General features: G+C 42.8%; 1 protein-coding gene across 1 annotated transcript; it reads right to left on the bottom strand.

Moving 5' to 3' along the window:
- Positions 1 to 4,015: 4,015 nt before the first annotated feature.
- Positions 4,016 to 17,449, bottom strand: RBM24 (RNA binding motif protein 24). The gene is made up of 4 exons (XM_019944975.3): positions 16,778 to 17,449; positions 15,541 to 15,664; positions 14,036 to 14,090; positions 4,016 to 7,279 (listed from the first exon to the last, which is right to left on the bottom strand). Exons 1-4 carry the CDS (start codon positions 16,943 to 16,945, stop codon positions 6,916 to 6,918), a joined length of 711 nt encoding a protein of 236 aa, XP_019800534.1. The 5' UTR covers positions 16,946 to 17,449; the 3' UTR covers positions 4,016 to 6,915.
- Positions 17,450 to 21,377: the final 3,928 nt, after the last annotated feature.

The following is a 21,377-nucleotide window of genomic DNA, read 5'->3' as shown; positions in this document are numbered from 1 at the left end:
CTTCTGCCCATTTTCGGATTGGGTTGTTTTTTTGATATTGAGCTGCACGAGCTGCTTGTAAATTTTGGAGATTAATCCTTTGTTAGTTGCTTCATTTGGAAATATTTTCTCCCATTCTGAGGGTCGTCTTTTCGTCATTTATGGTTTCCTTTGCTGTGCAAAAGCTTTTAAGTTTCACTAAGTCCCATTTGTTTATTTTTATTTTCATTTCTCTAGGAGGTGGGTCAAAAAGGATCTTGCTGTGATTTATGTCATAGAGTGTTCTGCCTATGTTTTCCTCTAAGAGTTTGATAGTGTCTGGCCTGACATTTAGGTCTTCAATCCATTTTTAGTTTATTTTTGTGTATGGTGTTAGGGAGTGTTCTAATTTCATTCTTTTACATGTTGCTGTCCAGTCTTCTCAGCACCACTTATTGAAGAGGCTGTCGTGAGGTAAGATTTTGTACTTAAAATCCCCCTCTGAATTCTCACTTGCTTCAGCTTCCCACTTGGCCAGTTCCACTCTCCCAGTGTATTACGTTTCCATTGGGCATTGGTTTATGCCAAGCACGTTGCTGATCACGATCAATGAGAAGCATATGGAGTGTTTTTATTTAATTAATTAATTAATTTAATTGAGGTATAGTTGATTGCAATATTACATGTTTCACCTGTATAACACAGTGTTTCACAATTTTAAAAGATTTACTGTAAAATATTGGCTGTATTTCCTGTGCTGGGCAATATATCCTGTAGCTTATTTATTTTATACATAGTAGTTGGTACCTCTTAAACGATTATTCCTATGTTGCCCCTCCCCCTTCCCCTCTCCCCATCAGTAATAACCACTAGTTTGTTCTCTATGTGGAGTGTTTTAAAAATATTATTGATGAAGTAGCAATAGTGCAGAAAATCGGCATTAAATTTTTTAATATGGTTCCCCACTGATAAGCAGGTACAGAAAGTACAGTTAGATGTCAGGCTAAAGGTCAAAAGAGTGGATTCGGTTGTAATTGGGAATGAATCAAACATGTTCAGAGCAACGCTGAAAGCTTCCTCAGCCCCCTGGAATCTTCTACCCCCATTCTTCTCAGAATTCATACCTACGTGCAGGAATTTTGCCTCCACTAATTCAGTGGTCACTTGCTCATATGTCACAGGAGATTGAGGACAGGTGCTAAGGAACCCAGGGGAAGCGCATAGGGTTCACTAGAAAGAACAGGGTCAGGAAGCAGTGTGTTGAGGTGGTGGGTACAGAGGATGTGTTTCCAGGCCACCCCAACCTGAAATCCCGGTTCTGCACCATGCTGAATTTGTGGCTTTGGGCAGGCTGCTTACTGCTCAATGGGGATACCACTGCTTACCTTATGTTTAATGAGGATTACGTACACGCACTGGTACGCGGTGTGTGGTTAGTGGTGCAGGCCACTTCCCTCGCATCCCTTGGCAAACTTTCTGTTATTTCTCCAAAGGCCCATCAACGGGAGCGACCAGCATCGCATCGAGGCAGAAGCAGCAAAGCACGTGCAAACACCGATGCGAAGAGCTCACCTTTCTCAGCCACAAATGACCTTTTCATACGTAGAAGGAAAGTATACTGGTTAGCAAGGTAAGTACATTTTCTTTAATCTTCCTCCTCTCTTTTCTGACTCGCTTGTCTGCTTAAAATGGAAAGTGAGGATAGATCAAAGAATTCCACTGTTCCTTATCCCTGGAGGCCCAAGGGCCCTGATGAAGCTCTATCTGATCCTACCAAAGGCACCATAATTGTCTGTTCCTACCAGCTTTCAGTTACAAAAAATATACTCCTTTTTCTTAAACATCAAAACCTTGCAAGCATAGTTCAAAAATTCAGCTGTTGTCCTGTCTTTTATTTAACTAGAAAACTAGATATCTAATTCGTGTCCTTTAAATGACCCCCCACCCTCTCACCCCCAGATGAAGTCTCCTGCCACCCAGCCAGCCCCTCTCCGGCTCTTGCCCACAGCAGCCCCCTTAGTGGCAAGTCCTCACCTCGTGCGATCCAGCCCACGTGACCCCCACTCCTTCATCTCCTCCCCTTTCACTTGTTTTTCAGGGAAGCTTGTTTCTTTTCTTCATTATTTTCTTCTACTTCCTTTGCACATCACTCTTTTCTCAAATTTCAAAATGTACATAAGCAAATGCAGGATGGAAGCGCGTACTCTAAGACTCTCCAAAGGCATCTTCTCTATCTCCTTCGCCTCACCTGAGGCACCTACGGCACAGGTGGCACAGCTAAGAGTCAGAGTATTCAGAAAGTAAACAAGTTCATACCTGGTTGGGACTGTCAGATGAACATAGTTTAAAAATAGAGCTAAACCACAACTTTCTACTTGGCGAAACTATGTTTTTGTATTTCACGCTCATTTTGGAAGTCAGTCTGAGATATCTGTCCTTTTAGGAACACATTATCTGAACTTTTAAATGAAAAGAAATAATGATTGCTACTCAATCCCTGTTATGATGTAATCAGAATGACCTCTAAGTGCGGAAAAATGGAAGACAATGCACAGTCTCCAACTCACTTAAACTATATTGATAGTTTAGTGGTAGCAACTTGAATTTAAAAAATAATTGCATTCATCTTCTGGGAGACAAGTGACTGGAAAGAAGGGTACTTTCTGAATAAGTTGGTCAAGAATGACCAAATGCTGTGCAATTTTGAGACAGAACTAATTTATGATATCAAAGCTAAAAATCCTTTTTCTTATCTAAAATTTCTAAAGTGCTTATACATGCATGTATTGTCTGATATCCTTCTCATTTTGATTTACGATTGAGATTTCAAAGTCTGGAATGTAAATGACTTAGCTAAAATCATTACTGAACTTCTAAAATTCAACTCAGAACAAATATCCAAAATGAAACCTCTTCTGTATGAAGTGCTTAAGCAAAACAAAGTAAGAATTTCCATGGAAGCAGCCTGGAACTCTTGAAGGAAAAGAGAGGACAAAAGTAAGCATGAAAATGCATTTATTTATTTTTTGGTTCCTCTGTACCTCTGCCCCTGCAAACTTCAGGCTGTCATCTTAATGAACACTTTCAAGCCTCAGAGGGAATTAAGAAGAACAATATTTGACAGGAGTGAGGAAGGAGCTAAATATAGTTCCCCTGTGAGAGAAATATATTCCATAATCTTCTCCTCTCCCCTTCCTTCCCCTGAGCAATCTCTCCATCTTTCAATGTGATTTTTGTGCTGCTCTTGCTGTACAGCAAGTTTAGCTGTGACTTGGTTGGGACAGAACGAAGGTAACATCGTGAGATACTTTTGTCCTCTTTTGGGAGGATCATTTCATACCAGACGACTGCTGAGGTCAATTTCCAAATTAATATTGTATATATTCCCACAGTATAATTTCCATCTGCCTAATAGTTCAGAATTTCTAAAATGTTCTCATATCAGTTAACTCATTTGATCACAGGTAAACAAATCAACTATGTTGAGTACTATCAGCTTACACGTTACCAGGACAGAAGGGTTCAAGATGACCCTGCTCGTAAGTAAAGAAACCAGGACTTGGCCAGCAATTTGGATCTCAGACCATTGCCTTCTCCGACTCTACAAATACAACTAACCTCCTGACCAAGGTAGACATTGTGTCATGGGTACTCTCCCCTCTTCATTAGAAATTAAGAACTTTTATTTATTTTAAAAATACATGCTTTAGCATTATAAAGTCAAAATCTCGCCCTCTCTATAACTGCTAATATTGATCAGTAAATACCTCCAAGAAAGGTATAGTCAGGGATCCACGGACTTTTGACTCCCCTGAGTATGGCTATTTCTGACAAGCTTTTCCCAGAACCTATTTTTAATTGATAAATCAAATAATGTTTCATTTTAAAGCTCAGCAATCAATACATGACTTACAGAGGACAAAAGTGACCTTTTGTAAATCTGAAACATTAAATGTTGAACTTGTCTTTTGAAATAATCATTGATGCATTGGCTGAATTAAGTAACTTAGAAAATTATTTTATTGATCCAAGATAATACCTTGGGGTGCAATAAAGTCTCTCCCCAGGGATATGGTGGTATCTATTTTCTTTGGAAAATTAAAGGCAGTTAAGGTTGGAGATGATGATGGCTCTAAATAGGATGATAGTTATCATCAAGTACAAAGTCTGGGACCTCCCTGGTGGTCCAGCAGTTTTGATTCCGTGCTTCCAATGCAGCGGACACCAGTTCCATCCCTGGTCAGGGAACTAAGATCCCACATGCCGTGCGGCCAAAAACAAACAAACAAATAAACAAAAATAGAAAGCATGATGGAATCTGTTATTATAACTTTCTGCTGCTTATAATTTTTGAAAACTAATGGAATTCAATAAAAGATATCGTATCATGCATTTGGGAAACATTAAGACCAAGGGACCAACAGACAATCCATTCCATAATTAACATAACATGTATACTTTAAGACAATATGACAGTCATTCATTTGATGTTCTAAGACACACATTATTAGATATGGCCACATCACTGTGGACAAAAATTAAAAAATAGAAACATTCCAAGAGGTGACTTCCTCTTTGGTTAGCTTTCACTATAGGGCATTACAACAAGTGCTACCAGTAATCATTTATCTAGATAAACAGTAATATATTTGACTGTGCCAAGTAGTTGATATACTTTAATACTTAAATAACCATGTAAGATAGGTAGTACCGTCCAACATGATAGACGAGAAATCAATAAAAACCTCACCCCAAAAGTGAACTACAAAAAGCAACGTGTTCCATTCACATTGCTAGTACCTGGTACAGGCTAGCATCAAACCTCAGTTTACCTGATCCCAGCATCACTGTGCTACCCCAGCTTCGAGTTGACTGTTCCCCTCTACAGCCCACTCCTTCCAAGCAACCTTCAGGTAACCAAGTATCACTGCCATGAATCGTCCTTTAGGGTTCACTATTGGGGGAGGACCTATATCATTTGCTAAATGTAACGCAGATACTGAGTTAATGAAATTTACTTAAAAGGTATAAAAGCAGGGCATCTGGGAAGCTTTCTGCTCACTGAAAATGTTACCTGTAAATCACAGCCATTAATTCTAGTTAAAGGGAGAAATCATTCCACTTTTACAACAAAATTAGAAACAACCAATGCAACAAAAGTTTTTAAAAATTATATTTAATACAAGTGAATAGATTAGAAGATCTGAAATGTTATAAAGCAATATACACAATGAATAAATAATTTGCACAGGAGAGTCATGTCTACATTACATAACACTGTCTAGTATGGGAATACTTAAAGTAAATCCAGTGATAATGGAGAAAGTCCATAAAAATGCTAACCTGTCTTCCCTTGTATGAAATTGTTCAAGTATAAAAATCCAATACAGTGTAAAATAGTATTCAATTTACTTTAAGAATAAAAATTGCAAGTATTGCAGTTTCAGAAGAAAAATGTAAAGCAGCATTTAAAAACTACATAAACTACATAAGAAGAGTGTTAAACTAATGAAGTACCAATAAATGAGAGCTACACGAGCAAAAATCAGAGAAGGAAGCATGAAACTAGCAATAGGTCCTGTTAAAAATTAAAAAAAAAACCCTAAAAACTAAAATAAACTAAAATGTGTTAATGTAAGAGTACTCTCTTATACAGTGCACATATGAATTTAAATAAATCCAAGTCAACATCTTTAGTTGAATAGGTTAATATTTAATATGCTACATCTAGACCTACTAAATAATTTATGCCATGAGATGAATACATAATTTTACAGTGTCACATCTAAAGTTCCTTTCTTTAGAGTGCAGCATAGTAAAACTTAAAAATAAATATCTTAAATAGCATTACTATTAAGGCACAGTATAAACCACATTATCATTAATTGTTGAAGAATTGTAATCTCAGTAACCTTGTTGTCTCATGTACTGTATTCACTAATAAATAGTTTTAAATATGACTCTGAAATAGATACTAAAAAGTGTAAAATTATTTAAAAAGGGAAAAAAATAAATGTCCTTAAGACAGTTCTTAAGGGTTTAGAGTCTGCAAACTTTGCCCGCCTTTAATCGTAAGCCACGAGTCGACACAATAAATAGAAAGAGAAGGCTGTTGTAGTAAAAGCCTGATCCTATTTCAGAATCAGAATTGCTGACACCAGCAGATACAAGTTTCCCAAAATTGAAACAGGATGGGGAGAGGGATTAGAATGTGACAAGCTCATCAAACAAGCACAAGTGATGTGTTCTTTCCAGAACTGTGTGTGTTATTGATTGTCTGTACAGCTGTTGCACCCATTCATTCCACATCACTTGTTTCACAGTCCCACTCATCCACTGGGTAGATGAGAAAATAGCTTTGGTGCCTGCCCACCATTTCACCCACTGCCATGCTCCTAGACTGATTGTTCGATGCCCATTTTTGAGAGTAAGAACATTACCTTCTTGAAAAAGTTCTCTAGGCCATAGTGACTGCTAAAACTGACAATCAGTGCTTTCACCATTTTTTTAAAAAAATCTGCTTTTAAATGTAATTCAAGCTACATATTGCTCACTCTGTATTCCCTGGTTCAACTGGATTCAAATAGCATTTTCTAACTGGTAAAAGGCAGTTTGCTTCCCTGATACTATAAAAAGAGCAAAAGTAAAAATCCCGTTATAAAAGTGAAGTTCCATTGTTCCTCCTGCCACCGTTTCGTCGCGGCCTTTTACTTACTCAGGCTCTTTGGGATTGACTTCCAAAACTGCGCCCACTCCCCTCCTCATTCTCATCTCTTTCACGTCTAGAACTACTACTGGAGTATTAAAAAAAATAATCATCATAATTCTGCTTCACAATAGCATAGCTTTTTTTTTTTTTTTTAAAGCTGTTAAGTCAATGTTAACTCTTATTAGCTACTGAAAATTGGGAAATCGGGAGGGAAAGAGGAAACAATTCGACTTTGATCAGGTTCTGGCCTATTGCATCCGATCTGTTTGCAGCTGCTGAGGCTGATACTGGCCAAAGGCAGCGGCGGCGGCAGCTGCGGCGGCGGCGGCGGCCGCGGTCCCAGGTGCGGCGGCGGTGATTGGCTGCTGCACCGCGTAGCCGTAGCCCCCGGCCGTGACGTAGCCAGCGGCAGCCGGGGAGGCTGCGTACGGGTACTGGTCGTAGGCGGCGGCGGCGGCGGCGGCCGCGGCGGCCGCCGAGTACTGTGCGTACGCGGCTCCCGTGTAGTCAATGTAAGGTGCGGTGGAGGCGGCCGCTGCGGTCGGCTGGACGTGCGGGATGACCACTCCAGGCTGCACAAAAGCCTGCGGATAGACATAGTGGGCAGGTATCCTGTCGAGAAACGGAAAACAGAGTCAGGCAGGAGTTGCCTCCTGCCTGGAGCATGGCTTCTTCCGAGATCAGACCAAACTCAAATTTAGTGGTTATTATGAGCATAGGGTTGCCACAATATCGACTTGCCAGTCACCTGTGAAAGTACTCTGGCGGGAGCCCAAATCATGGAGTGCCCCAGAAGGAATTCAACAACGTAAATAGGATACCCTCCCTGCCAGAATTTTGATTCAGGATCATTTTGGAACCAAGAAATGGCATGGAGCCAAAGTTTGGAAAAATAAATCAAGTTTCAGGAGGGCCTCGCACAGAGGAGGTATTTAATAAATGCTGAATTGAGTTAAGACTTGAGAAAATTTTGTGGTGAGTTCGTTCAACAAAAACGGTTTAGACAATAGAAAAATTCTTAACCGTGAAACGAGGAATCCAAAGGGAATCTGTGATCGTTCAATTCCATAAGGGTGATGGCCGGTTTCTCAAAAACTACAGTAAATTTCAACAAAAGCCGTATGTTTATTATCATGGCAACCCTACTGGAAATTGCTATGCAGACTCAGCACACATTAATCTCTCTGCAACCTCAGTCACCCTTATTAAAGATAATAATAATGAAAAGAGAAGCAGGCGCCAAAATAAAAAAGGAGTTTAAAAGATCACAAGTGTGGTAAACACAGCAGAATCACACTTCTCAAACGAACTGTAGTGCAGCTCACTCTATCACAAGAGGCTGTTGTGGGAAGCTACAGAAATGCTATTAACATTCATGGCAGTGATTCCCAAAGAGATGTGCAGCACGCTTTTGGTCTTTCTTTCTTTCTTTTTCTCCATTAAATTCATAAAGACACAAGGGTCAATCAAACCTGTTTGACTATCAGGCAACTGAAGGTCAGCCAGCTTGTTTATCTCTATGCAAGACAGACAGAAGGGGTTTTGGGGAAATGATGAGGTTGAGGGAAAAGGTAGGGTCAGGGAAACACAACTAAATATTTCTAAAATTAATATCAACTTAAAAGGATTACATAATAACAGTAAGGAAACTTTTTTTTTTGAGCATCTACTAAGTCTTGTTTTATCCTCTAACTCAACAGAAATAGACTTATTAGCATATCTGTTTTAAATCTTCCTTACTGGTAGATATTTTATACAAATCAATTCTATTATGGTGTATTATCCTGCAAAAGTTCTAGAAAGTGAAACAAAATTGAGTACCTTCTAAAATGATACATTCAGAGGTCACATACAAGACACACTCCAATGGCCTCACTTAAAAGTTAATTTTGTTAAAAAAAAAAAAAAGAAATCACAAGAGGTATTTTAAAAAACCCATGCATCTCAGTTCTCACTCTTGCGATTCATAACTGCCCAGTTAAAACGCTACTGTGAATATCTGATTTATTTTCATCCTTCTTTAGAATAATCTCCATCAAAACCCCCTGTATTTCTAAAAATATGACACCATAATGCCATCTGGTTGTTGCCAAAAGCAGCTTACAAGAAGTACAAGCACAAGTAACAATCTTTGAATTTTAAAGAACTCAAAACAGAAAACTTCATATTTAGATTATGAAAACATAAATTTTGCTTTGCCTTTTCAGAGTTTTACTGAAAGCACTCATTAACCAACATCCATGGAAAAGATGAATTTATCACAGAGGGTAGTGAACTTTGACCCCAATGATAAAAATACACTCAATTTTACTAGACTTGTAGATCTTTCCCAGTGCCAGGAGAAACGACGTCATCAAGTGTTTCTGAGGACACTTAGAGATGTTCTTAATTGCTTGTCAGAAACCAGACTCGTGGTCATGCACACACTCAGAACTTCTCTGCAGGTCAGGTGACTGGCTCGTTCAGAGCGACAGGTGTGGCTTTATGAAACACCGTCCCTGGAGGCCGCCGTGTCCACGATGTGCAGACACGGATAAGAAAGCCTTACTCATGCCAGTTTACATGTGGTGATGGACAGCAGGGGCTGCAGCCGGGCTATTTTTGATCCTGTCATGCGACAAGGGTTTCCAGCGGGTAAAATGTCTTTATAAGGCCAAAGTAAAACATCTATCAGCTCCAAAGGCCAGCCAGTATGAATCTCACTGATACTGCAACATTAACCCCTGTGCTCCCAAAGTTCCAAAGACAACACGACAGCTGCTAGGCTTGTATCTCTAAATAAAGGTGGTAACTGAAAATAAGTTTAGCCTACAAAAAGGCAGGATAAAAGTGTGTGTGTGTGTGTGTGTGTGTGTGTGTGTGTGTGTGTGTATGAAAAATGCTTTAAATGATACATAGGCAGCGTTGCTTACAGGACTCTTGTCTCTGCGTTTATTTTACATTAATAGTTTTCACTTGAAAATGCCAACCAATGAGTATAAAGTTCCTTAGACTATCAGAAACCTACATGAAGTCTGGCAAGGGTTAGGAAGCTATCTAGCAGGCAAATGAAACCCTAGACTTTTTAAGGCTTAGGGAAAGGAGAATCCAGAAGACCACGGAGAGACTAAAATAGTTCAGAAGGCAGGCAGAATCGGACTAAAGGGTGAGGCGGCACTTCTGAAGCAATTCCTGTATTAGGAGCTCTTTTAATAGCCTGCGGAGCCCATTAAGGCAATTTGAGAATCTCCCTCCTGCTAGAGAGCTACCAACATCCTTTCCCTCAGTGAATCACAGAATGTAAATGCCTAGCAGAAATAAAAGCACCAGAGCAAAGCCGACACTTCGGACAACTTTCAAAGAAAATTTACTACGTTTTCCTTTTCTTCCTATCTCTTCAGGTCCCTCTGGCATCTCTCTGTGACTTTTGACATCCTAAAGGGTTTCCTCTTTCAACCTATCACATAAACTGCTGACACAGGCTGCATCTCATTCACTTGTTTAAAGTAACCTAGGTCCCTAACATCCTACCAAACTAAGTGCAAACTTCTTAAACTTTGGCATGCCAGGCCTTTTATACTTCTGGCTCCAAAATACTTTTTCCAGTATTTCTTCTCACCTTTCCTTGAACCCAGGTCAGCTGGGCTCCTCAATGTTTCCTGGACATACCATACACACCTAGAGCTTCACCTTCGCTCGCGACATCCCTCTGTCAGGGATGCCAATCCTCACTCCATCTCTACCTGTTGAAATCGCAATCCTATCTACCCCAGCTCTACCACTCACCACGTGTAAAGCCTTCAGGAATTTGCTTCACCTTTTTAGTCTCATGTATTTCTCATAAGTGAAATGAAGCTAATATTTCCAATCCTAGTATTTCCAACCCTGAATTGCTGTGCATTAAATAAAATTATCAATGTGAAGAGCCTACAGTGAGGAATATATTCATTGCAAGAGTTCCCTATCCTCCATCATAGTTTAAAATCTAGGTCAACTTCTACCTCTTTCATGAAGACTTCCTGGATCCCACCAACCTGATGTCTCTCTGCCTTATCTGAAGCCATATAGACAGCCCTTCTGGGCGCTTCTCAGTTTTCTTACTAGATTATAAGAGAGAGCCAGGTTGTGTCTTTCAGACTACAGCTTGACACAGAGGAAAGAACATGGCTTTGGAGGCCATGATTCGGAACCTAGAACCAGACTCTATCACTTAGTAGTCCCTGAGGGAAGTTAATTAACCTCTCTGCATCTCAGTTTTTCACCCATGGAAAGGACATTAACAGTGCCTTCATCAAATAATTACTGTGATAATTAAATTATATAATTTATGTAAATCCCTTATCAGTACCAGGCAAGTAGCAGGTGTTCAGTTAATGTTAATTACTGTCCCTTCTGCTCCACGTAGTGGACAGTATAATACTTATTATGCGTTAACACAACTAGAGTAAAACTTAGCACTTAAAGGAGTACTAAGTGCTAAGGTTAGCACTTGAAGGAGTACTCCTTTAAACGTAGCACTTAAAGGAGTACTAAGTGCTAAGTACCAAGTACTAAGTGCTAAGTGCTAAATATTTACTAAGTAAATATTTAAGTGTATTTCAACCTGATCTAAACTAGCCCAGAATTTTCTACTCAAGATCCATAGGCTCTCCTCTCCAACGTTTCAATAAGAAAATGATTCTTTCAAATATAAAATATTTATAAGATATTGTTTAGCAAATCCACAAATTTCTGTACATCTGCCCACTGTGTTACATCAGAAGTTCCTTCAGGCCAAGGTTTTTCTCTTTAAAGGCCCAGAGTAACCTGGGGGCCATTTAAAGACCATATAAAAAAATAGTTCCTAGAATTTCAAACAAGTCAAGTAAGATTAAAAATTCTCAGGCTTCTTTCCAGGCCTAAAAATAAGAACGTGTGGCATCAAATAGAATTTAGGATGACCAGGTGTGATTTGTTAGGTACAGACTCCGGGAATTAGAGCAGTGTTAAGAATCCCTTAAAAAAGAAAGAGAAGGCTTGCTTGGTCTATTTGGAATGCTATCTATTTCTAATCAAGTTCAAACAATTTACACAAACAGTAATAATCACCATCCTTTATAAAGACAGCTAATATTAGAAGGGATGAAAAACCAAAGGTTACTATCAAAATATGCTTCATTTAAAATTTCCATATGACACATCTTATTCTGGTTGTTATTGCCCTCGTGCTACTTTCTTTCTCAAGGATCTATAAGGACTACCACAGCCTGTCCAAATTTCTATTCTAGCTCTCAAGACCCTCCATAAGAGTCTGGTTTCTCCACGCACTGAGTCTTTTCTCCTCTTTGCCTTTGCTGAGCCTCCCCTCATCTTACACCCTTTAGACGTGTCCCTTCTTCCTTTTACCTGTCCAGGACCTACCCACTGGTCCAAGTCTAGCTCCAGTCCTCACAAAGCCTTGTCCAACTCCTCCAACTCACCTATTTTCTTGCTCTTCTGAATTCCTTTTATACTTAAAATAATACCAAGTAATTTAGCAATTAGTAGGTCCTGATTCGTTTGTGTTAGTTTGGCTTCCCCAACTAAAGTGCCATCGCCTTATTTTGTACCATCCACTGGCACAGAGAGAACTACTCATATGCTAATACCGGTTGATCAGTTTAGCTGTATTAACAACTGTCTCAAGATTATGCATGTGAGATCATGACTAAGTTCACCATCACTTCTTAAGATGTATGTTCTCGTCCCCGATTCTACCTTAAACATAGTCTAGACCAATGAGAGGGGGATCCACAGAAGTAGTTGGACCCATCAGCCCACTGTTTATCATCAGTATCCGGAATGGTTTGGATGTGGCACTGATAAATCGTTATGGGTATACGAAGGCCCTTTCTAATCATATTGGACAGAAGACTCTTCTACGGCTTCAAAAAAAGTAAGGGTTGTCAGTAAGTGAGCTCTCGATATGGTAAAGGGAAGGTTATAAAGAAGGTATTCGTGGAAAGTATAACTTGACTCTTCCGAGTCAATTTATTATTACTTTTTTGGATCTATTCTTGGAGACACATAAGGTAGACATCTGTCTTTGTAGGTAGAATCCAACCTTCCAGGTTACACATGTAGATGTTCAGGTGCTAAGCTAGAGAAGAAACTATTGTCGAGGATGAAACACTTCTAAACAGTTAGAATATTTAAAAAGAGAGTGTAAATCTCTGGCATTAGAGTTACAACCATGTTGATCAGGTAGAAAACAGCCAAATCAGACCCTAGGTGTTTGGAATAAATTGAGGTAGGTGGGGATCTCCCACCCATATCGTGTCTGAATGGAAGGGAACTGGGGGAGCTTGGATGAGGAAAGCTGGTAATCACAGAACCCACAGAACACAAATATAAGTAGGCTGTTCACCTGAGTCAGGTCTGAAGGTGAAAGTCAGTGCTACTCTACTCAAAAACCTGGCCAGTGTTAATGAAATCTGATGAGAGTTGTTGAACCTTTACATTAGAAGGCCTAGAAGTGGATATACATTGCCAAAGAAAGAACCCCATTCCCAGAAAAACACCCCAGTAAAACAGAAACTTAGGACATGCAAGCGATGAATCTGTATTCTTACAGAGGGAAATCACACCATTTAGCACTCACTACAAAAATACGGTTAAATGGAAGTCACAGGCTACAGCTTAAAAGCAAGGAATAAAAAGGCCCTTTGCTTCCCATGGCAAAGTCAAAAGTCAACACCCGTCAACACCACCACCAAAACCAAAAACACAAAGAGCCCCTTCCCCGAGGAAAAGAAAACACTTTCACTACAGCTCTTTTCATAAGTAAAAAAGCACACAGTTTAGCTATCAACAGCACTTCATTACTGTAATAAATAAAATAAAGCACACGGAGGTCTATTGACTATTGTGAAAAATAAAACAACAACAGCAACATCCATGCATCGTTAATCACCATCTGAGCTTGTGTGTCTGAGTCTACTGGTTACAGAGTTTAATTCCAAACAGAACTATTCCACCTCTTATCATCGTATCCTTCTGATCAGTTAGCTTAACTGTATACGAGCCCTGTCAGGTTAGAAAGAGATAAATACAATTGAGTCAAGTTGAACAGTAGTAATGGTGTTGGGACACAATCGTCTGGTACACAAGTCATACCTGGTATTTTTGTTTTGTTTTGTTTTGTTAAGCATGAGCTCAAATGTGTCTGTTTTGGAGGCTGCATACTTGGTCAGATAACTTGACTCATCTAAAAATATTTATTTTATCAGCATTCAAAATACACAAACATATATAAATATGTATAACCAGGAACAATCTGTGACATGATGGTCTTATCTGGATATAAAAAAGAGGCAGGTTAACAAATGATATCCATATTGAAACTTAGGAGGGCCTGATTAATTGACTTACCCAAAAGGTCTTTGTATAAGGGCTGGATGAAGCTGTTGAACACCAAAGGCAAAACCTAACAATAAAACATACCACATTCTCTATTTGTGCATGGTTAGGCATTTATTACTTCTACACATAAAATGCAATCACACCTTTCACTTAGAATAGGTAATCATTCTTTTAATACTTTAGAGAAAATAGTATACGTATTTTTAAAAGTCATTTTACTAATGTTGTTGTTGATCTAAATAAAAATTTTAATAGGCTACAAGTGGAAACTAAAAATGATCTGCAAAGTTTAGTTGACAGACACAGAATACGACCTTAGAAAATCAGACATAGAGAAAGTTCTTGTGGAATGAAACCAAGAACAATAGGACTCGATAATGAAGTTACATGTCACAAATCTTCCTACAATTCTGAATCATGATCTATAAAAAAGCCTTTTTAATTTGGAACATTCTGGAATGCTTTGGACAATGCTTTGTAAGGTTCTGGATTTTACAGATTATAGTATTAAAAATTCACAAAACAAACTCTTCTTTCTTTTCTGGATAGCGTACACAGACACACACACACACACACACACTGTATTAGACAAATACATGTTTTTCAATGCTCACAAATATTTGCACATGCACTCCCTTTCTTGACAACCTAGTTTCCTAGTAAATCTGTTTGAAGTGTCCACCTCTTTCCAAAATTTCAGATGCACAGACTTAAGAATGAAGAGTACACAACTTACTCAAAATTGCATGCCCAAGAAAAAGATGACATTTGTTCAAGAGTCGATTCACAATTATTTGTGCTCGTGCACAGGGCAGTGTTGTAAACCATTCAAGAGGTCATGTTTTCACATAAACAAAATTCTCTCCCTTTTGGTGACTAATAGCTATGTGACTTTGGAGTAAACCCCTTCTCATCTCTGCATCAGTTTCTTCATCTGTGACATAAGGGTCCTGGAGTGCATGAAATCTCTTCATCCTCTTTCATTACTAATATATTCTGGGACTTTATTTTGAACATTTACCAGCCAGGCACCACCACCCCTATGCTTCTCTTGGCTCAGTGTTCCAGCTGAATTGCCCGCTCTGAACACAGGGCAACGGGTGGCAAAAGGAGAGACAACACTAAGAAGTATAACCAGCTGGAGTTGACACATTTGGCCCATAGCATCCACATGTGAATGATCTACAAGTGGCTAAAAACCAGACAGTGAAGAGTGAACTATGATTGTATATAGGAAACAGATGAGTCAAGCTCAAGCCTGGGTGTGTGCAAACTGAACTGACCCCCAAGATCTATTTTTTGCCCACAGGTACATTTCAAGTCAGGAAAGTAGTGTTTACAACTCTCATCTACCTTTAATGCCTTGGTAGAATAACCAGCCACAGCTCACCTTTACTAAACATCTACAGATTCTCAGGGAACTAGTGTCTTCCCAATCAGGGATTCATTCTATTCAGAAGTGTGTGTGGGGGGGGTCTCTAGTTGGGGGTGGGGCATCGAGGGACATTGCTCACCTGGTTGCATGATCCTTGGTTTTGCTCCCAAGTATGCCAGATTCACATTGGCCTTCCTGCCATCAATGATGGGGTTGGGATCCTTGCAGGCTCTTTCGGCAGCAGCCCGGTCAGCCATGGTGACCTTAGCAACGTACACACACAGACATACACACAAAGCTCTAAATCAACCCCTGAAGAAACCAACAATCGCACTGGAGAAGTCATTCCTGTTAATAAAACTGAGGGGCGGGGGGTCTTAAACTTTTTCTTTCTTTCTTTTTTGGGGGGGGCTGGAACTTATTCCTTGATCCTCCATCCAAAACAAAACAAAACAAAAGAAGAAAACAGAAAGGAGGAAAGAAAGAAACACCGCCTTCTCACCCCCCAAAGTTCTAAGGGTGCTAGTAGGGCCTAGCAGAGATTTGGAAGCCTGAATTCTGTCTTAGAACTCCTCCAGATTCCCCCTCCGCCGACCATTCCCCAGGTCCCTACCCGGCCTGAGAGGCACTGTTTGCTTTAAAGAAAGACTAGCCTCACATCCGGCCGGTGTTCCCAACCCCGCAAACACTCCCCAGCGACAATAGCTATTGTCCTACGCTGGGGCTCCCGGCTCCTCGGCAAATGAATTTGCTCGCTGAAATCTCCAGGAAGGTTACTATGCTCTCTTTCATTTCGGCAAAGAAAGAGCCAGAGGTTCATCTTTTAAAAGAACTCATCTTTGCAATTAAAAAAGGGGTGGGGAGGGGTGGCATAAGAAGAAAAGCCCCAGACCTCCTGGGTTGTCCCCTCCCTGCCCCAGCCGGAACGCCAGGAAGACACACATATTTTTACAAAGCAACAGCGCGCTTAACGACCAGCTTCCAACCCGGGAGTGCAATTCTTAGGGGCTACGGCCCCTCCCTCCCAGACCTCCGCACCCCCAAATCCGGCAGTCATCACAGTTCTCTCCCTCCACCCCTGCTCCGCCTGTCCCCCGACACCGCAGCGGTCTCGGTCCCCTCGGAACCCCGCGAGGCAGGCGCCGGCCCTCCCTCCCCAGCTCCGCCGCGCGCAAACTTTCAGTTCAGCCGGGAGCGAAGAGGCAGCGCTGGTCACGTCCGCTGGGGTCCTCGCGCGGCCACGCCGAGCCCCTCACTCCCAACTCCGACCCCTCGGGCCAAGCGCCACTCTGTCCCTCCCCGCCCCCGTGGTCCTCTGTTTCCCCGCCGAGATCTTTATCGCCCCCTCCACCACCATCCCCATCCGCGCAACTTACAAATCCATAGCCCCGGGACTTGCCCGTCTGCCGGTCGGTGATGACCACCGCCTCCTCGATCTCGCCGAAGACCTCGAAGTACTTGCGCAGGCTGGCGTCCGTGGTGTGGTAGGGCAGCCCCCCGACGAAGATCTTGGTGTACGTCGTGTCCTTCTGGGTCGTGTGCATCTTCGCGCCCGCCCCGCGGCTCGGGCTCCGGCTCCGGCTGCGGCTGCGGCTGGGGCAGCGGCTGCGCCTCCTCCTCCGGCTCCGCGTCTCCCGCACTCTTGCGCGGCCGCCGGGGGCTGCGGGCGAGCCCGGGGGCGAGGACGGCGGCGAGGCGGGGTCGAGCGGCCGGGGTCGGCCGAGGGCGCGGGGCGCGCGGCTGCCGAAGTCGCCAGCAGCCCCGGAGACCTGACTTCGCTCTCTCCTCCCGCCCCCCCTGCCGGTCACGGTACAAATTCTCCGGATCGTCTGGGTTAGGCTCCGGTTCTGTAGGATGTGCAAACGGTTTCCACTCACCCGGCGGGGAGGCCAAAGCTGAAAAGGGAGGGTGGTCCTCAAGCGAAGAACTGGGTGCGTTTAGAGGTAGATTTTTCTTCCCTAGAAATTAGGTAGGTGTCTCGGGTGCGGCGCGGGGAGGGTCGGCGGTGAGAGCGTCCGGGCGCGGAGGTGGGCGGGCGGGGGGCGAGGCGGCGGAGCCCGGGGCGGGGGACTCCGCGCGCTTCAGCTCGGGTTCCGTCCCTCCCGCCGCGGAAGCTGGAAGACAAGTGGCGAGGACGGCTCTCCCCCTCTCTGCTCCCTTCCCCCGCTGGCCGGGGGTCGGCGCCTGGCTGGGGAGGGGGCGGGCCGGACGCCTGCGATTGGCCGCGGCCGCACCTGGGGCGCCCTGCGCCGCCGCCCCCCAGCTGTTGGGAACAGCTGCTTCTCTCCCCGCGCGGCGCGGCGCGGCGCTGGGCCGCCGGGCTCGGGCACTGGAGCCGGCGCTGGGGTAGGGCTGGGGAGGGCTGGAGGCGGCTTGGCTCTCGGCGTCGCCTGCCCTGACCCGTCAAAGTCCTAGGGACTCGGCGCGGCCCCAGCCGGGACCCGGGTCGCGGGGACTGCGCCCGAACTGGGAGTTGTGTCGCTTTCCAAAACGGCGACGCGAGGTCTTTGCGCTCGGCCTCGGCGACAGGGCCGGCGACCCGGACTGACGAGCTGGGGGGTGGCCCGGATGCCTGGGGCGGTTCGCTGGGAGGCCAGTTCCCTCCCGGGCGCGGGGGCCCAAGAGCTCCGCCAACGATACCGGAATTGGATGCTCCCGGGTCTGGAGAGTGAGAAGGAGGGCCCCCAACCTTTCTTGACCCCAAAGAGCCGGTGCTGGGGAGAACCAGCGAGGCAGAGCCAGGAGGGAAAAAAAGCTTTGGCCCTCGGGTGCGCTGCGGAGAACCACTAGCCTTCGTTGCTCACCGCCTAGCTAAGCTAAGTAACCGTAGACACCTGTCTATCAGACACTGCTTTCTATTTCAAAGGACCATAAATTAGTACTTCACCTCACGGTCACCAAATTTGTGTTACCTCCTTAACTTAGGCCTCCCTAACTATTCGGGAAGATTGGTATAGATTTCTCATCATAAATCCTTTTCTTTTTTCCCCTAAGCAGAGAGTTAATCAATTTCCTTCTATTTGAATTGTAAGGATGTTTACTGACTTGATCTCAAGTGTCTTATCAGGATGTACAGAAATTGTAAGAGGTGTAATTTTTTGAAATCGACTTGTTACATAATCACTGGTTTCTACCAGCAAATCTTTAAAGCATTTGTAGAAATACAGACTTCAGTGCAGCCCATATATATTTATTTTTTGTATCAGCTTTTGGCAACTTCTTTTTATCAAGAGTACCTTCAACTAGGCTGTAAGATCATGGTCGTAGTTGAGGTTTGGATGAAGATATTTAATGTGAGCAGAATGTCCGCCCCACCCCCCACCCCCTACTGTTGGCACACAATTTGCTTTTTTCCACCAGGAGCGTTCGCCGAAGTCCACCCAGTAATTGCCCCTGGGCTGCAACATTTATTCTCTTTAAAGCAGTTCAGTATGTTAACCTATTAGAGAGGCACATACTTCTGTTCTTCTTTCCAGAGCACCTCTGTAGTCAGCCCAAGAGGATGAGATATATTGCATTTGCAAAAGCTAATGGGAATGCAAATATTCTTGAGCAAAATTTTGAATTCTGTTCTTCATCTTGCTGACATCTGCATGAGGTTGACCTTTTGAGGTCATCAGTTTCTTTAAGTTTGAACCCCCAGCGGGAGATAGAAAGAAACAAATCTAAAGTTTCCTGAGAAAATGTTTTTAAAATCCAGTTGAAGAAAAATATTTTACAGACATATGAGAGCCAGAAAGTGAAATTGTAAACACCCTCTCCTCATTGCTCAAGTAAAATACAGGTTTAAAAGGAACTCTGTGTACTGGTACAATGAAAGATGATTTTTTTTAAATTAGAAAAACAAAGCAGGCCATGAAACAGAGGAGGCGTGTTTAATATTCAACATCCATCTTGCGGTGTCACTTAAGAATTACTGTACTTAGATGAGGCTCAGGCAAAACATCTTTGTGAGGGGAGACTAGTTACAGAGAAGAGTGACTTTGGCTGTCTCACTTCTCTTCCTACCGGGACAGGAGCCCACCCCAGAGGGACTGTGATAAAGGGAAGGAGAGTGTCTGGGAGGGTAGCCAGAAGCTCCAATGTTCACTAGGTAAAGTGGTGAGATCTACAAGGAAATTCTGATCCTATGCTGGGATACCTGTGTTGTAGAACTCGGCTTCTGGAAATAAGATGCTTCCCTGCCATAGTCCTAGAGAAAATAATGCAGCCACCCTCCCCCTACCCCATGTAATCCCTGCCTGGTGTGCTTTTATTCCTTCAATCCAACAGTAAATCTATAGCTTCATTTGAAACTTCCTTCATTTTGTATGAAATGATACCTGGATATCCCTAATTTTGAATTCCAGAGATAATTAAAGCATTATCAATAATCAGGTGTTATGTGATTCACTGAAAACAAAGGTTAAGAGGAATGGAACTTCCTTATTTTCCAAACCAATTTAAATAGAAGCCATAATTTTTTTTTTTTTTTTTTGCGGTTCGCGGGCCTCTCACCGTTGCGGCCTCTCCCGCTGCGGAGCACAGGCTCCGGACGCGCAGGCCCAGCGGCCATGGCTCCGGCCACGGCTCACGGGCCCAGCCGCCCCACGGCATACGGGATCCTTCCGGACCGGGGCACGAACCCGCGTCCCCTGCATCGGCAGGCGGACTCTCAACCACTGAGCCACCAGGGAAGCCCGAAGCCATAATTCATACCCGGTTCTGCTTGACAAACCATTGAGTGCCCCCCCAAAGGCAGGCACTGGGCTAGGGCCAGGCGTTACTGCCGCTGGTTTCGTGTGACATCTGCACAAAGGTGGGTACAGTTATTATAGCCAGATACATTCTCAGTGGATTTATGAACCTGAGCCATCAGACCATGTAGCCTTGGGGGCATAAAATCTTTCTGAATTCAAAGTTTCAAGGTTATTAAGTACCAAATATTTCTGTGTAATTACCCATTACAAATTCAGGTTTGAAAAACAATACTGGGGTAATCCTTTTGCTTGCTCAGCTGCTTCGGGCAGAGAAGAACGCTTGTATATTCACAGACCTCATGCAATATGATGTGTGCTTCTTTGGAAAGAAAGAGCCATAAAGTACTTTAAAAGTTATAAATAGGTTCCACGTTTGTCATATCCAAATGACTACATATGGATAGCCCTGAATCCTGGGTTCCTACTCCATGGCAAGATCGATATGACTTTATTACCTACAGTAAATTATTGTCCACTTGGTTCAAAATCTTTATCTGACTATTAAAAGCCAAAACCAAAGTTACAAGTTTCACATTTATTTATATATTTTCTTCTCCCCCCCCCACCCCCTTCCTCTTAAGTTAATCATGGAAATGAACTCCAGGCCCAAGGCTTATGAAGAATGTTGAGAAAAGAGGGTAATAGCATTTCATGAAGGGAGAGAAGTACTATCCCCACTTAAGGAGGTGCCTGTTCCAGAGGGAGTACATTGCTCTGGGCAGCAAGTCTCCTCCAGGCAGGGTTGGCCTCTTAGATGTTATTGGATCTCCCGTAGGTCAGTCCTACGTCCTCCACGGGGTTCTATACACATGAGCACTGAAGAAATACCTACTGAAGAGAATTGCTGTCTTAAAGATATCTACTTGCATGCTTGATGAGAGAAAATACATTCTTAGCTAGAACTAACCACTTGTAGAGTATTTAGGCCAGGCACTTTTTTTTTTTTTTTTTTTTTTTAATTTGGGACACAAAAAAATGGCTTCCACGGAGTCTTTTGTTTCGGTTGTTTGGAAACGTTTACTTATTTTGAGAGTCTGTGTGAGCACTCCGATGTAAAACCAACAGGTTTTCTGCCCTTTGGAGAGGTCCCATGATCAGATGTATTTCTGTTTCTCTGGGTGGGTGGGTAATTTTCTCTTAGTAACAGATAACAAATGTGTGTAATAGGTTATGCTGCTATTTTAGTGTGCAGAAGAGTTGGCAGTCAGAAACCTAGTCAGTTCAGCTCAGATCCACC

The sequence above is a fragment of the Tursiops truncatus genome, chromosome 10, assembly GCF_011762595.2.
Source record: "Tursiops truncatus isolate mTurTru1 chromosome 10, mTurTru1.mat.Y, whole genome shotgun sequence".
In the NCBI taxonomy this organism is placed as follows: domain Eukaryota; kingdom Metazoa; phylum Chordata; class Mammalia; order Artiodactyla; family Delphinidae; genus Tursiops; species Tursiops truncatus.
This window is presented reverse-complemented; position numbering and strand designations above follow the sequence as displayed.

Coding starts and splice junctions, on each gene's coding strand:
- RBM24 (XM_019944975.3), bottom strand. CDS start 16,945: ATGCACACGACCCAGAAGGACACGACGTACACCAAGATCTTCGTCGGG. Junction 14,091..15,540: donor ACCAAGGATCATGCAACCAG/GTGAGCAATGTC, acceptor TTTTATTGTTAG/GTTTTGCCTTTGGTGTTCAA. Junction 7,280..14,035: donor CTTATACAAAGACCTTTTGG/GTAAGTCAATTA, acceptor GTTTCTCGACAG/GATACCTGCCCACTATGTCT.